This window comes from Pteropus alecto, unplaced genomic scaffold (genome assembly GCF_000325575.1).
Source record: "Pteropus alecto unplaced genomic scaffold, ASM32557v1 scaffold13, whole genome shotgun sequence".
NCBI lineage: Eukaryota > Metazoa > Chordata > Mammalia > Chiroptera > Pteropodidae > Pteropus > Pteropus alecto.
In genome coordinates this window covers 8,490,714-8,507,897 of record NW_006434373.1, presented here as the reverse complement: position 1 = coordinate 8,507,897, position 17,184 = coordinate 8,490,714, and the positions used below count along the sequence as shown (strand labels likewise).

At 34.6% G+C, this 17,184-nt stretch overlaps 1 protein-coding gene across 1 annotated transcript in view; it reads left to right on the top strand.

Moving 5' to 3' along the window:
- TPP2 (tripeptidyl peptidase 2) overlaps positions 1-17,184 on the top strand; it is a 65,342-nt gene that overhangs the window by 24,836 nt on the left and 23,322 nt on the right. The window contains exons 9-18 of the mRNA XM_025044981.1: positions 886-1,040; positions 1,688-1,764; positions 3,861-3,988; positions 6,011-6,110; positions 9,322-9,470; positions 11,188-11,303; positions 11,829-11,997; positions 12,666-12,823; positions 13,126-13,202; positions 16,182-16,288. Of these exons, the coding sequence (XP_024900749.1) occupies positions 886-1,040; positions 1,688-1,764; positions 3,861-3,988; positions 6,011-6,110; positions 9,322-9,470; positions 11,188-11,303; positions 11,829-11,997; positions 12,666-12,823; positions 13,126-13,202; positions 16,182-16,288 (1,236 nt within the window). The remainder of the gene's footprint in view (positions 1-885; positions 1,041-1,687; positions 1,765-3,860; positions 3,989-6,010; positions 6,111-9,321; positions 9,471-11,187; positions 11,304-11,828; positions 11,998-12,665; positions 12,824-13,125; positions 13,203-16,181; positions 16,289-17,184) is intronic.

Below are 17,184 nucleotides of genomic sequence, written 5' to 3'. Positions count from 1 at the left end.
GGTAGTTGCACATGGTTCAACCTAGTATGGTATTTTTCCATTTATATAAATGGACTCATTCAGTATATATCTTTTTTGTGTGTGACTCCTTTAGATCAGCCTTATTTTTATGTTTATTTCATAGTGTATAGAAGTAGTTCATTGTTGTATAATATTCAATCTGTGACTACACTGTTTACTATTGTTAGATCTTGGGATTGTTTCAAGTTTGTGAATTTTACAAGCCATGAACATTTTTACAAATGTCTTTTAGTGTACGTGTATACACATTTCTTTTGGGTGTGCAGCTAGAAGTGGAGATATTGGATAGTAGGGTATGCCTGTGTTCAGCTCTCCAAAATGCTGGTCTACTCTCCCACCAGCAATGCATGAGCGCACATCCCTATCCACAGTTGCTGTTGTCACCCTTAAAGTTTTAGCCATTCTGAAAGGTATGTAGAGGTATCTCATTGTGGCTTGGATTTGCACTTCCCAGATAGACTAATGAAGCAGAACATTTTTTTTGTATATTTATGTGCCATTTCTCTTCTGTGAAATGCTTTTTAAAGTGTTGTACCAATTTCACTTTTCTTTTGAATGATTACATTCTAGATATAAGTTCTTCATCAGTTGTATATATTGCAAATACTTTCTCACCCTGTGACTAGCATTTTTGCTTTCAGTGAACAGGGTAAAATCTAAGGTACCAGAATATTATATGGAATTCAAAGAGTCATTTTTGGGGGAGTTATAAGAGAATTAAGGTAATATGTTATTAGATATTAAGATGAAAAAGTTTTTTTTTTTTTTATTATTTTTATCATGATTATATGCAAATTGAATTGAATGGTTAATACTTTGAATTTGGGAGACTATTTTGTCATATTCCCGTCTTTTTGCCTCTAGGAGCTCATGGAACACATGTAGCAAGTATAGCTGCTGGACATTTTCCCGAAGAACCTGAACGGAATGGTGTAGCTCCTGGTGCCCAGATTCTTTCAATCAAGATTGGAGATACAAGACTGAGCACAATGGAAACAGGCACAGGCCTTATAAGAGCTGTAAGTATTTGTGAGGTGACGATAGAATATTAATGATTGATGATGTTAGATATTTTTAGATTTATTAAGTGCTCTCGGTTTTCCAAGAATATATTGAACTATATTTGGTATACAGGATTTTGTTTTTAAAAGCAAAAACGCTTAATTTCTCTTTCAGCTATTAAAAATTATTAGGGTAAAATTTTTTGGAAAATATGAAAATATTATTTATACTATACTTCTCATTTCTAGTTAAATCCCCTAGCAAGCTATTTTGAGATACTTTAACAAAAAAAAAAAAAAAAAAAAAAAAACACCCCCACATCTTTCAGCCGACTTGCTCCATTAGCCTCAGAATTATTTAAGTAATATTCTACAGTTCATTTTAACATATGAATTATATTTTTAGCTTTAGCAATTTTAGAATTTAGTAAGAAACATTCAGCTTCCTCTTCCCCACTCCATTCTGCAAATGTTTGTTTTATTTTTTTATAGACTACTTACCTTACTCTGTCTCCCCCGACCTTTTTTTAAGTTTATTAACCTTTGCCTAGAAGTAACATATATTTGGATTTGAATTAGAACATGACTGGTTAAGAAAGTGAGATTCCATGCCTTTATGTTTCTGTAAATTGCTGCCTAAATTAGATTCTTCATCTTTTTAATAGATGATAGAAGTTATAAATCATAAGTGTGATCTTGTCAACTACAGCTATGGAGAAGCAACTCACTGGCCAAATTCAGGGTAAGTATTCTTTGACAATTGTTAGCCATGAACCTTAGCCAATGAAGACTATGAAATGCATTTCATAACTGAATTGAATATCACAGCTGAAAAGAGCAGTCGTGGTTAGATGGTAACCATACATCTCCCAGACCAACAGTTCCCCAACCTTTTTGGCACCAAGGACCGGTGCTACTCTGAGAATCTAATGCCTGATGATCTGAAGTGATGCCGAGGCAGTGATGCTAGCGCTGAGGAGCAGCTTCAAATGCAGATAAAGCTTGGCTCGTTCGCCTGCTGTTCACCTTCTGCTGTGCAGCCTGGTTCCTAATAGGCCACGGCCTGGTACTAGTCCACAGCCCAGGGTTTGGGGACCCCTATCTAGACCCGTGGCCCCCATCCCCATGGTCATATCTTTTATGTCATTGTCTCCTAGCCAGGTAGACTCCACGACCCATTCATCACTAGAATTCTTCATCCACAGGAAGCCTGAACTTTTTTAGAAACCCTGTTTTTTTCCTTCCGTGATCCCACACCTGATCTGCCAGGCTTTGCCGGAGAGGCACACTGACATCACGCTTTATGTTTATGACCACAGATCTCTAATGATAACACAGCATTGTCTTTGATTAGGGGTCTTTATGCCCTTGTAAGGGACTTAATGCCCTTCCTACTCTGACTCTAATGCAAGAAGCGTCAGTATCAAAAGTCACTCAAGCACTTGCAATCTGGTTCCCATTTCCCCTCTCCTTTCTTGGATTATTATCGCTCAGTACACAGACATGCTCTAGAATCTGCTAGCTTTAGAACAAACAGAAACAAAACCTCATTTCACACTGCCTTCACTCACTTTTCCAGGAAAACTTAGTTGTGTATATTTATTGTTTCTATGTCTCCTCTGTCCATCCTGACATGTCTCACACCCCCACTCCTCCTCCCTGTGTCATCAGTGTCTTCCTGTTGCCAAATCCAGTGGCTTAGTTTTGATGTCATGTTACTTCATACTAATAACTTTGAAATTATCTTAGAATATTATTGATCATCTTTCCCTCCTCCCACCACCAAGCCATCCATATATACTTATCTTGTTTCTGAAGCTCTTTAATAAAGTTCTGCCAAAATGAAAATTTTTACCATGCCAGACCTTATAGTTTACTGTTATCAAATACCTTAATTTTCCTAGATAACTGGTACTACAGTTTTCTAGGTTTCTTGTGATACACCCATTTCTTGTCTATGTAACAAGCACCATGTCTTCTTCAGTCGTTTTATTCACGCACGTATAAAATGTCCCTTTCTTTGCTCAGTATCTTATTTACCTAAGTCTATTTCCTTCTCTTCTCCTTTGACATTCACTGTTTTAAAGTCATCTTTCCCGAATACTCCTTTCTTCACACTTACGACTTTGGAGTGTCCTTGACCCTATACCTTCATTATATGGACTCCATTTTCTTCATAGTCTTAACTTCATCTCCTTTAATACCAGTGCATTTTTCTTGCTTGCTATCAAGCAAGATTTCTGATATTTTAAAGTTTAATCTTAAATTCTCCCTCCTGCCTTATTTTCCTTCACTTTTTTTACTAATCATAGATATATATAGGAATCCCTTAAAGAGTCATTTCCGAATACCTCGTTTTAAGTAGGAGTGGAAGTGAAACCACCTATTGTCCCACTACCCAATCACTGCTAATATTTCAGTACTCGCTTTCAGTCCTTTTGTAGTTTTCCCCACATGTTTTCAGTTTTGTATCTAGCATTTTCTCCACGTTTAACCTGGCTTCATGACTCCATCTCGTCACTAAAACCTAACTAGGGTATATCACCCGAAATGTCATTGGTGGCTGGTGCCTAAATTTACTTAACTATACATTTTAACAATATTTTGGTATTATAAATACTTTAGGAATAGAGGCTAAGCGTTTATAGTTTGAGAAATGTCTACTAATTCTAATGCATACCTCCTTAATTATAACCGTTGTCTTAGGACTACTTCTTGGAACCATATTTTAGTTTGTTTTTTGTATAAGTCAATTTGAAAATATTTTCACATAATAATATAGTTCTTGAAATGTAGGACAGTTTTTTCATGTTCAGAGGAATTCTCTCTCTCTTTCAGGAGAATTTGTGAAGTAATTAATGAAGCAGTATGGAAGCATAATATCATTTATGTTTCAAGTGCTGGAAATAATGGTCCATGCCTTTCTACAGTTGGTTGTCCAGGTGGAACTACATCAAGCGTAATAGGTTAGTTTCTTGTTTTAGAAATGGACTTGTTTTGTTGAACAGCAAACAAAAATACTCCATTAATCCCATGTTAATTGGATCTCTATTATATGCAAGACACCGTCAACCCTATGTATACTGGCAACTGCAATCTAGTAGGGACCTGCTCATCTAGAGTTTACAGTTGACTGGAGTAAGTAGTTTAATGGAAGTACAAACAGTGCTGTGGGATTACAAAAGTGCAGCTACTTCTGATTTGAGAATTTAGGTAAGGCTTTCTGGAAAAAGTATGGGAATGAGGATTTCAGTAGGTAGATCTGAGCAAGGAAAGGGCTTTCCAGACTAAGTGAACAATGTAAATAAAGACACTTGCTTTATTTTTTATTTATAGTGTATGACTACTTGTTTATAGTATACTTTTTTCCTTTAATTTCTCTTGGGGCATGGAGAAAGAATCAGATATAAAGGAAGGGAAGCAGTTGAAACATATTCGTTCCATGAATGCGTAGCTTTTCTTCCACTTTTTAATCTTTGGATATGTTATGTGTTTCACTATAATGAAAAAAAAAATGCCCATTAATGAGTTATGGGAAATCAAAATTAGTTGCAGTCATTTTATGAAAATAAAACTAGTTTACGTTGTAGTACAGTAGCTGTCAACTTATGCAGAAAAACCCACGAAACACAAAACCTGCGCTCTTTTTTTTTTTTAATATGCAGCATGAATGAGGAGGATGAATTGAGAGAAATAACTATTTGGTAAATGTTGCCTAAAATTTTTTTGTTCATCTTTAAATATGAGATCAAAATAGATCTTATACCTCTTAACATTTGTGATTAGATGCATGACTGGTTCCAAAAAATTTTTCTGGAGTATACATTAGTAACTGCATAGATATATACATATTATAGATGTTATAGATACACAAATACTATAGATATTATAAATATAATTACATTTGGGTATCAAAGTTTAGAAACTGGTCCTTTAAAATTTTTATTGTTTTAAAATAACAGTGATCTTATATTTATAGGACATGGTTATATTTATAGTTTCTAAATTTTAAGCAAGGTAGACCTTACTCTGTTATTTAAAACCTGTTGCTTAAGTAATTCTGTTACATCATGTGATAAGACAACAGTATCTGCCAATGATATATATCCATTGTGTATTTCAGCTCTATATGTTTTAAGTAAACAAATGAAAATGAAACAAAATAGATCTAAAAAGTATCTAAAGATCAAAATTTACTGCTCTGCTATAATACTCAGTGCTTTTTTCTTTTCTTAGTCCCTTATTCACAGAAAACTTTGAACTAAATTTTACAAAATGATTGTAATTTTATGTGACAACATTGTTAACCTAAATTCTCTTAACTAACACATGTTCTATCCACATGTTCTCTACACTGAATATGTGTATGTTATAAAGAAGAACTAGAAGCTGGTAGACCTGGATTCTAAATCTTTTCTCTGCCAGCCATACATATGTATTTTGTACATTTTCCCAACCTCTCTAGGAGATGTTTCCAAATTTCTAAAATGAAAGAACCAGGTTTGATCTCTATATTATATGTTTCAGAGTCTGACTGGACTACATTTGCTTATCTTTCTAGAAGACTGTAGCATGTTATGTCTTTCCTTTCTGCCCATTATTATAGCCATTTTTGAGGAAAGGAATACTGCTGATTTTATGGGTAGAGTTTTAGATACAATGGTCATTTAAAAATGACCAGTCAACTAATTACTTAATTTTTCTATTATATTTTATAGTTTAAAACACATCCTCTTTATTTTTCTTTTACACCTGCACACACTTTAGGTACATTATTATTCTTAATCCGCATAATAATCCTGATAGATTATGTCTGCTACATAGTAAACTTTACTTTGTTAAGTTTTTTTATCTTTCCATTTTATGAGCGAGAATTGTGGCATAGGGAAATCAAGTGATTTACCCAAGGCCACACAGCTGAGTGACTAGTGTATTAGAATTAGGATTTCTATTTCGTGTCCCTTTATATTTTGTAATCTATCTCACAGGTGTTGGTGCTTATGTTTCTCCTGATATGATGGTTGCTGAGTATTCTCTGCGAGAAAAATTACCTGCAAATCAATATACGTGGTCTTCTAGAGGCCCCAGGTAGGTTGAGAATAGGACATGGAGACTATTACAGACATTTGGTTAAACTTTACGTGGTGGGGAGGGACAGAGTTTTGGTAATTTTACTAACTCTTTCTGTCAGTTTTTACTTTTTCAGCATTTTCATTTTGATTAACAATCACATCACAGGAAACTGATCATTAAAGAAGTAAACTACAGATATTTTATTGTTAGATATTAAATGACGATTGTTAAATGACCATTGCATCCAAAACTCTTCCTGGTTTATGACTTAACTTTTCTGAGTGTAATTCTTAAACCTGTGCTCCAGATCTTTCATTTATGAGGATCTAAATAAAAAGTAAAGACTTCAATATCTTTAGAAAGGAGAGAAAGCCTTTTTTGCAATATTTTTGATATTTAACCTTGGGTGAAACAAAAGCCCCAAGCTTTTGTAAAGCATCACATTGTTTATACCTGTGAACAGTTTTGGGTACAATTCATAGTAGGCAGGTTCTGTTCATAAATGAACATTTTGGTTCCTGAAGCCTTTTGTGAACTATATGTATCCGATTCCAGGAATTGATTATTTTTCTCACGAGGTGTATTAAGTTCTAATTTATACAATCCCTCGTGTTATCTAATAACTTATGCTATTAGTGTGTACAGGCCCTTTCTGGAAAATAAAGCCTATTAATTCATCCCTTGACCTATTTGGAATGATTTTTTAAACAGAATAGATTTTGAATTCAGTTTAGTAAATACTTTATTGCCTTCGGTAGGCAAGACATAAATGAGCAGATTGCGATCTGAGTTCACGATTTCATTTTCAGACAATGTGATTATATAAGTGGAAGCAATCATTTCCCTTTGAGTGAAACCCATCAAGGAGGAGATTGTATTGGAGTTGGTCCTGAAGGATGGATAGGATTTTGAGAGAGAAGAGAGGAGGTTTATATGGCAAGAACAGCATGAGCCCAAAGATGAACAGGCTTTAGTGTAAGGGTTTTGGGGAAAATAACTAGTAGTTAGATTTGTCTGCAGTATAAAATAAAAAAGGCAGTGTTAGAAAATAAGATCAGAAAAATTGGTTGGGATCAGATCAGATGTGGTAATGCTAAGTTTAATCCTGAATTACAGGTATCTTCCTGCCCTTCTGTAGGTAATGTCTTCTTTAAAAAATAAATTCAGTAGTTTATTATAACTGTCATTAAAAGCAATCAGGCTATGGATCTCCATGTGGTTCAGCAAGCCTTGCCTTTATCATCACCATAGATTGCCTTCATCAGCCCAACTAGCTGGCCTGAAACTCCACATGACTAAATAAGAGTGGCTAGGAATAAGAGGCAAAGTTGGCAAAGGTTCATGTGTTTTATATTCAGTTAATAAATGTACTAATTATTAAATGTGTTAATTCTCTTCTAAAATTGATTTTTAATGTTTTATATTACACTCAGCATAAAAATAAAGTACTACAGAATGTCTAAACCAGCCTTTGTCAGTCTTATTTGCCTAAAGAACATTTAAACAATTATTTTAAGGAAACAAATTCATTAATTGTGGAGGAAGCTTGAATTAAAGAGATAATGATTCACAAACCATTTTTTCTAAGCATTGAGAGATTTTATTTCATATTTACTATGAACTGACTTATTGCAAATATGTGGTTTAAATATTAGAGTATGAAACAAAACATTGACTAACGATCACTGAACAAGTACATTCTGTAGTACTATTTAAAAAATCCTCTTTGTCAGGAAAGACTGTCAGACAAAGAGTTTACTTGACTCCCTGGTATTTGCAAGTATGGCATATTTCTTAAAGGCAGATTACCACATAATGTCTACATAAACATTTTGAATTTTTATTATATATTGTATTTTAGAAGAAAACTATCACTAGCTTTTTTATTTTAAAGAAACATAGTGTCTAAGGTTTTTATAAGGAATATGTAAAGTTTATATTAGGAAAATTTTATTTTTTTAATTAAGTTTTTATATGTATTTCATAGAACCCATTTTTAGAATACTGATTAAATGCTTTATGATTAGCCACTTTAACAGACTAGTGGAAAATTAACAGAAAGCAATAGGAAGTAGTTTGAATTCATGACTCTTCCCAGTTATAAGATACTGAATGCTCATTGTGAACATTGGTAGACAATATAGGCAGTGCAAAGAGGTAGATAGAAATTACCCTAAATCTCATTATCTGTGATATGTTTGGGTGACATTTTGGTGAACATCTTTTAATCATTCTGTGCATAAATGGGAGATCACCCTATTCAGGCATTTTTGTAACCTACTTTTGTTACTTGGTAATACCGCATGAAAATATTTATATGTTGCCAGATATTTACCTAACAATATTTGACACTAGCACATTTCAAAAGGAAGATCTGATGTGCATTGCGTTCAGCTCTCTATGTAAAAATGTGGAACTAAATCGTATTAGTATTCCTAGCTTGGAATAAGAATAATTCAGTCAGTTGGGGGAAGAATGGTAGAATGGAAAGGCCAGCATCCTCTGTGGGGAACTTATGGTCACTCTTCCCAGTAGGAGGAAGTATTGTGCCATTACATTATTCCTTTACTTGGAAAAGAGGGCAGAGCTTGTGTTTGGTGATGATGTGATGATGATCTCTATAGATTTTAATTCATTAGACCTTACTTAGTCAAAACACTCAATGAGGCAACCCTGTTGACTTAAGCCCTGTCCAGAATGGCAGCCACTGGTCACATGAGGTTAGTTTGAATTGAGATGTGTTGTAAGTGCAAAATATACATCAGATTTTCAAGACTTAGTACAAAAAAAAGACTATAAATTAACTCATTTTTCCCCTGTCAATTACATTTTAAAATATTTTGGATATGTTGGGTTAAAAAAAAATTATTAAAGTTAATTTTACTAGCTTTTTAAAAATGTGACTCTTAAACTTTAGACAAAGATAAACCTTCTACTTGTTACAGACAAAAGTCCATTCATCAAGGAGTCTGAGCAATGATATTTATTTTCCCTCAATAAATACACCCGATACTTTTTACACATACACACATAGATTTTGTCCATTTACAAGGAAAAAAATTTCTGCTTAATATGGAAATAGTTGTGTTGGGTATTTTTCCCCATTGATTTCAGTGACTGCAAATAGTTTGTGGTGCTGTAATTTATTTGACCAGTGGCCTTTTTATGAATGCTCATGTTTATTCAGTTTTCACCATTGTAAGCAAACTAATGGCTTTTCATTTAGTGCTGATGGGGCCCTTGGAGTGAGTATCAGTGCACCCGGAGGAGCCATTGCTTCTGTCCCTAACTGGACGTTGAGAGGAACTCAGCTAATGAATGGGACGTCTATGTCTTCTCCCAATGCGTGTGGAGGCATTGCCCTGATACTTTCAGGTAAGAATGTTGCTTAGTGCTCTACATTGCTTAGTGTTCTCATGGTACTATTTCTAAATTTCCAATAAAACGATGGTGAGTTTTTGGCTATTCTGCATAATTTTCAGTCATAGTTTAATTATTTTTCTTAATGAGGTAGAAATGGCACTATAAAATGGATTTTAAATATATAGTTTTATAGTTCGTCTTAGTCCCGTTTGTAAAATGTATAATTTATAAGGTTAAGAAAGTAGGTGTTAAGTATCTAGAAATTTTGTTTATAGCATAAAATTAGATGGTAGTCATAAAAAATAATTGAATAAATTTATCTTACTGTATTGCAGACAGATGTTTTGTTTTCTCATATTCTCATAGTGAGAAAATGTGGTAGAATTGGTAAAGTCCTGGCTCAAAGTAAAGTTTAAGGTGGAAAATAATGTGGTAATAAGATTTGGATATGTAGTCATTCATTCAACAAATTATTTATTGGCTGTTAATGACTGTCAATCATCATTTTAGCTCTGGGGCCAAATTAGTGAACAAAACATCAAAAATACCTGTTTATATTATAGTTGGGTGAGACAGACTATGAACAAAATAAGAAATAGTTTATATTACATGTTAGAAGGTAGTACAGATTGCCGTGGAGCAAAATGAAGTGGAAAGAGAGATCAGAATTTCAAGGGTGCTGTGCGGGAGGCTTATGGTATTAAATACGGTGGCACTGGCATTGCCTATGTCCGAAAGTCGGGGTAGCCAGACCATTGAGACAATTCCACCTCAGAAGTGTCTCTCAAATAAAATCCTAGGACTCTCCACCCTGGTTTCTAGTCCTATTTAACCTGACCAGATATTTCAAAGTTGCTCATGCCTCCTGTATTTAGGGATAGTGCTCTATCTAGGATTCCTTTCTGCCATTTTTTTAGCTTTGTAAACTCATTTGCATTGTAAAAATCTGACTGATGTAAAGATCATTCCTCTGCTAGAGCTTCACCTTTTTTTGGAGTCTCACTGACAAAATCGCTCACTTTCTTGATTTGCTCTTACAGCAGCATAATATTTCCATGTTTGTTTTGCTCATTTTTTACAATATCAAAGGTGTTTACAAGTTGGATGAGCTCTGGAAAGGACAGAAATGCCGTACTGCTTTTGTCTTTAACAATAGTCATTAATACAGGATTTACAGATTGTTGGCCTCCATATCCTTCCCATAGAATAGTAGTTCCCAGCCTGGGTGCTCTCTGTCAACACCCAGGAAGCTCTTAATTCATTATTAATGCTTGGGATCCAGTCTCAAAGATGCCGATTTAATTGGTCTATGTTGAGGCCTCAACATCTTTTTTGCTTATTTAACTTCCCATGGTTTTTGTAACATGCAGCTGTGTTGAAAACTACTACCAGCAACTGTATCGCTTGACCAGTAATGTTTAAAAGAAAATGTCGTTCTAATGCCTTTTAGGTATCTACTTCATACATTTACGTTATATCTCTGCATAGCCTGCATTTGTGCCTTTGTATAATGGGAATGCAGTACTTATTGTTAAATGAAGTCTTTGTGTGATGCCAGCAGTTTTGATCAGACTGTTTAGTTGAGTTAAAAAAAAATTCAAAAATGAGTGTTAAATAAAGCACAAGACATTAAAGCCAGAGAACATACATGTTATATATACTAATGAGAGGGAAAAGGTTTGCACGAGCTCTCTAACAGTTTTTTCTTGTTTTTGTTTTTAAATTTTAGGTCTGAAAGCCAATACTGTTAACTATACAGTTCATTCAGTCAGAAGAGCGCTAGAGAACACTGCAGTGAAGGCTGACAATATAGAAGTATTTGCCCAAGGACATGGTATTATTCAGGTATTGTGTTTATGAGACATGATTTGTAAATCATTAAGATGGTATCTTAGTAATTACTGGATGATATTTCCTTTTACAATAATGATTGAGTGTATCTAATTCTAGATTGTATGATTATAGTAGTCTCTGAACTGTAAACAGAGGATATGAAAATAAACTTTTTAGTTAAGATAAATTTGTTGCAGGAAGAGAAATATAATAGATATAGGACACATAGAGGGTAGGAATTCAAAGGAAAGAGGTAAAGGGCAAGAACTGGTAAATCATAATGGCATATAGAAGAGTTCTTAACTTTGGTTACTTGGGAATAATAGTGCGAATAAAGAGAGAAGAGAGGAAAGCGAGTCCAGTAGTTAGACTAGTATTTTGTCTAAAAATCTAGAATTCCCGTCTTAATTTTAGAAAGCAGAATGTAGAAACTAACTTTTTGCTTGTACTTTGCTACAAGTGAAATCAAATTGATAACTTGCAACAAAATATTTTCTTGACTTAACTGTTTTTATCTTACTCTTTGTATTCTAATAGGTTGATAAAGCCTATGACTACCTCGTTCAGAATACAGCATTTGCTAATAAATTAGGTTTCACTGTTACCGTTGGAAATAATCGTGGTATCTACCTCCGAGATCCTGTTCAGGTGGCTGCACCTTCAGATCATGGCGTTGGCATTGAACCTGTATTTCCTGAAAATACTGGTAAGTAAACGGGGACAGTAAGCTGAAATGCTCATGTGGTTTGAATGAATAATGTAATAGAATTGCTGTTTGGGATAATGTTTTCAAGAGGAAACATGAATTGACAGTATTATCATTTCAAATTTTATGGATTTTTAGAAAAAAGGTGATGGCATTTAGGATCCCAATACAATGGCAATCCAGTTAGCGTCTTGACTACCAAGAAAAACAGTAAAATGGACCTTCAGTGACCTTGAGTTATATAACTCTGTGGATAATGAAACTCATTTCTTTCCTATTTTCACTACTTGAATATAAGACAGTTTTCTCTTGGAGAGTGGGAAGTGGTAGAAGGAGCTAAAAGAGAACTTCAGCTCAATGAGATATAAACAAAGTAGTCATCACTTTACATATGACAGTCTTCATTTCAGTCAAATCCTATTGTCCACATACAGTAATGAAAACTATGTGCTAAAATTCCTTATTTTAAGGTTGTAGAGCAGTGTTGGGCGAAAGTGTGGATGGATCACAAGTGTACTGAGTGAAAAAGGTTCTGTGACTTTTAAGTTGGTTATATTTTACAACCAACCAAACTCATTTGCTAAATTTTCTTGAAAGAAGATAGAACCTTTTAAAATGAAAGAAAAGGAAAAAGTATTAATCTTCAATTTTTGGTCTTTTTAATGCAGAAAACTCTGAAAAAATATCCCTTCAACTTCATTTAGCTTTAACTTCAAATTCATCTTGGGTTCAGTGTCCCAGCCATTTGGAGCTCATGAATCAATGTAGACACATAAATATACGTGTGGATCCCCGGGGCTTAAGAGAAGGATTACATTTTACAGAGGTATTGGTGTATCTCCATTTTCACTTTCTTTACTCTTTAAAATGTTTTAAAGTACTTTGGCAGTGTGTGGCAGTTCTTTTCCCCATTAGTCAAGGGTTGTCCTGTGTGTATTTGTTTAGGCTATTTGCCAATAATTATGTGACTCAGTATCAGAAAATTGATAGCAACTTGTGCTTAGGAACTTTAAATTTTAGTGTTAGATTAATTTATTCTGTAAATAGATTACACCTTTTTCTCTTTGTTTTTTTTCACTGTTAAAAGTTTGTTTATGGATACTGAAACTTAACATTTCTTTTTTCAAGGTGTGTGGCTATGATATAGCATCCCCTAATGCAGGTCCCCTGTTCAGAGTTCCAATCACTGCAGTTATAGCAGCAAAGTAAGTAGCAAGCTACCAGCAGGTTGCTATTACATGTACGGTAACAGCTGATCCTTGAACAACACAGGTTTGAACTACATGCGCTAAGTTATATGTGGACTTTTTAAATCTATGGTTGAGAGTCTGCAGATGCAGAAGGCCAACTAATGCACTGATACACACCATTTTATATTGGAGACTTAAGCATCTGCAGATTTTGGTATTCATGGGTTGTCCTGGGACCAATCCCTCATGGATTCTGAGGGACAGCTAAATTTTGGGGGAGTCAGATTTTTGACTGCATAGGGGGTCAGTGCCCCAAACCCCACATCATTCAACAGTTAGTTGTAATTTTTAATGGTTATTGATGGAAGTGATGTGAACATTTAAAGAATAGGCAAGATCCAGATAACCAGGCTTTAATTCTTCTCCTTGTTCAAAGTTTAAGGTGGCTCATATTCAGTCATGCTATTCCTCGTTCACTGTGACAGTAAGTGATCACATCTGTCATCTGCCCTGCCCTGAAACTGCTTTCCACCAGAGTGCCTTGATTGGGAGGACATTTTAGCCTTCATCTTGCCCAGTCCCTCTGCAGTATTTGACAGTATGACTTCATCCCCTCCCACCCCCACTCCACTTTTCCCCCTTGTCTCTGGGATTACTGTTTTCTCCTGTTTCTTCCCTTTTTTAGACTCTTCCCTTTCAATCTTCTACCCTGGAACCAAGAAACTTAAATCTGACCTTATTGCTTTCTGTTTAAATACATCAGTGACATGCTTAGGGATCAAGTTATGCTCCTTAAAATAGCAGTGATCCTTCACAAGCCTTTGTTCCCTGTTATTCTGTGTACTAAATTGTGCATTTCCCTGAGGTTACCACCGATGCCGACAGTCTGGGTTGCCTCAGCACTGGATACATTTGCACAGCTCATTTCTTTGCTTTAGTTTCTTGTCTCTCTTTTTATTTTTTTCAATTAGAATTGACATTCAATATTATACTAGTTTCAGATGCATGGCATAGTGGTTAGACATTTATGTAATTCACAAAGTGATCTGCCTGATTAGTACTCGCCTGGTACTATACATAGTTAGGACAATATTATTGACTATATTCCCTCTGCTGTACTTCACATCCCTGTGACTATTTTGTAACTACCAATTTATATTTAATCCCTTCACCTTTTTCAGCCAGCCCCCCAACCTCCTTACCAGTTTGTTCTCTATGAGTCTATTTTTGTTTTGTTTGTTCATTTATTTTGTTCTTTAGATTCCACATATAAGTGAAATCATATGGTATTTGTCTTTCTCTGTCTGGCTTATTTCAGTTAGCATAATATACTCTCTAGGTCCATCATGTCATTGCAAATGGTAATATTTCATTTTTTATGGTTGAGTAATGTTCCATTGTATATGTGTACCACATCTTCTTTATCTAATTGTCTATTGATGCACACTTAGGTTGCTTCCATAACTTGGCTATTGTAAATAGCGCTGTGGTGAACATAGGGGTACATATATCTTTCCGAATTGGCGTTTTGGTTTTCTTCACATAAATACTCAGAAGTGTAATAGTTGGGTCGTAAAGTATTTCTGTTTTTAATTTTTTAAGGAACATCCATACTGTTTTCCATTTTGCAATCCCACCAACAGTGCACCGAGGGTTCACTTTTCTCCACATCCTCGCCAAAATGTGTTGTTTTTGATTTATTGATGGTAGCCTTTCTGACAGATGTGAGGTGATATCTCATTGTGGTTTTAATTTGCATTTCTCTGATGATTAGTGACACTGAACATCTTTTCATATGTCTAATGGCCATCTGTATGTCTTTGGAGAAATGCCTGTCTCTTATTTTAATGACCAGGCGTGTTCCTGGTCATCTTCAGATAAAAAGAGTCCCTTCTTGCTGCTTCATGGCACATTTTTACATGCTCGTGGTACAGACTTGAATGATCTATTGTCATTTTTAATTTAATTTACATCATTCGTGACCCCACTAAAGACAGGTTAAATGTGATGCATGTTCCTATATGGTATATGCAAAACAGATTGTTTAGTAGATGAAGGACAAGATTGGAATTATGAGAGTACTGGGAACAATGGAAGGTTCTAAGTTAACAGTTTCTGAAGAGCTAATTACACTGGTAAATATTAAATGTGCAAAAGGTCTCAGCCCATAGGGAACGTAGAGTGAAATTGAGGAGATAAAAGTGACATACACATGGAAAATTTGCGGAACAGTTTCCTAGAAGTCCAGTAGGAAATTAGACACAGTAATATATAAGATTCAAGAATCAGCTGAGATATCATCTCCTTCAGGAAGCTTTTCCTGGTCCCTTTGCATGAACCAAATCCTCTTCATCTCTTTTCTCCTAACACTCCAGTCTTCCCAGAGCATATTAGGTTAAATGTCTTTGGTTGTTTTTCTGTCTCCACTAGGTTGTCTATAGCATAGGAAAATATTCATTGTGGTATTTGTAGGTCCTAATAACAGTGCCTCATATATAGTAAGCACTCATTAAATGTTTGTCACACTGACTAGAATTTGTCCTTAGCATGTACTTTATTTTAGGTTTTCATTGTGGGCAAATTATACAATTTGACCTACACTGTGTCATTATGATATGGGAGTGTTTTGAAGCTACAAAAGGGATTTTGTTTAATACCAGTCTCAGCTGCGAGGCAGTATCAATGACATAAAACATTGCTTTTGATTTTAATATTTAGAACTCAGTATAGTCCAGTGGGTGTGATGTGTCTTATAGATTATAAAACAGGGAAATAAGAAATAGAAAAATCACCTATACTGGGTTATCCTGAATTTTTCTCTGCTAACATGTTGGAAAAACAAGATAGTATTGTGCATACTGTTTTATAACCAGCTTTTAAGTCCTCGTGTTTATTTCTAATGAGTATTAAAATATAGAGTACCAGTGGGCTTATAATATAAAGGCTTTTTATAAGAGTATCACATTTAATCATTAAATTTTTATTAATTTTCAGAGTAAATGAATCATCACATTATGATCTAGCCTTTACAGATGTACATTTTAAACCTGGTCAAATTCGAAGGCATTTTATTGAAGTTCCTGAGGGTGCAACATGGGCTGGTAAGTAAAATTAAAATCTTTCTTGACTAGTTATCTTTGTGTACATTCTGTCTCTTCTGTGGTTATAACTATATAAAGTTCATATGTCTGTGATACTTTTCTTATAACAGTACTATAATGCCCCGTAGATTTGCTATTAGGTTCAAAACTATTTCAAGGTCCAGTACTATTTTGCATCGGCTCATATATCCAGTCTTCTAGGCCATCTTAAGCTGTTTTAATATTCAAGAATTTAAGTTAGTTTAGAACAATGCCTTATCTGGTAATGATCAGAGTCAGAGCTGCATTGTTGAACAGTTCTGGGCTGCTGTGCAGATAGGGCTCCTTGGAGTTGTCTTATGTTAGGCTCTGATGAAATGTACATTAATTAAAGAATGAAAATCTATGGTTAATTAATATTGAATCTGAAACCTTTTACTAGTAAACGTTAGTAGCTATAATACCTTTAATTATGATTCGTTTAGGTTGGTGTTGAAAATAATTAGTATTTTTTTTTAATTAAAATTTATTAGATCCAGAATAGAAGTAACTCAGAGTGTTTGGCAGTCTTAGATTACAAGTGTACTACAGGAGGTAGAGGAAATGGGGAGAAGTTGGTCAAAGAGTACAAACTTTCATTTATAAGTCAGTTCGAGGGCTCTAATGCCCACCATGGCGAACGTACTGAACAGTACTGTATTATATACCTGAAATTTACGAAGCAGATTTTAAATATTCTCACCACCAAAAAATCGGTAACTATGTGAAGTGATAAATGTGTTAACTTGCCTTATTATGGTAAACATTTTACAGTGTATACATATATTAAATTATCCTGTTGTATACCTTAAACTTAAACGATGTTCTTTGTCAGTTGTATCTCTAAGGCTAATGCGGGAAAATAAAGCAAAAAAAGA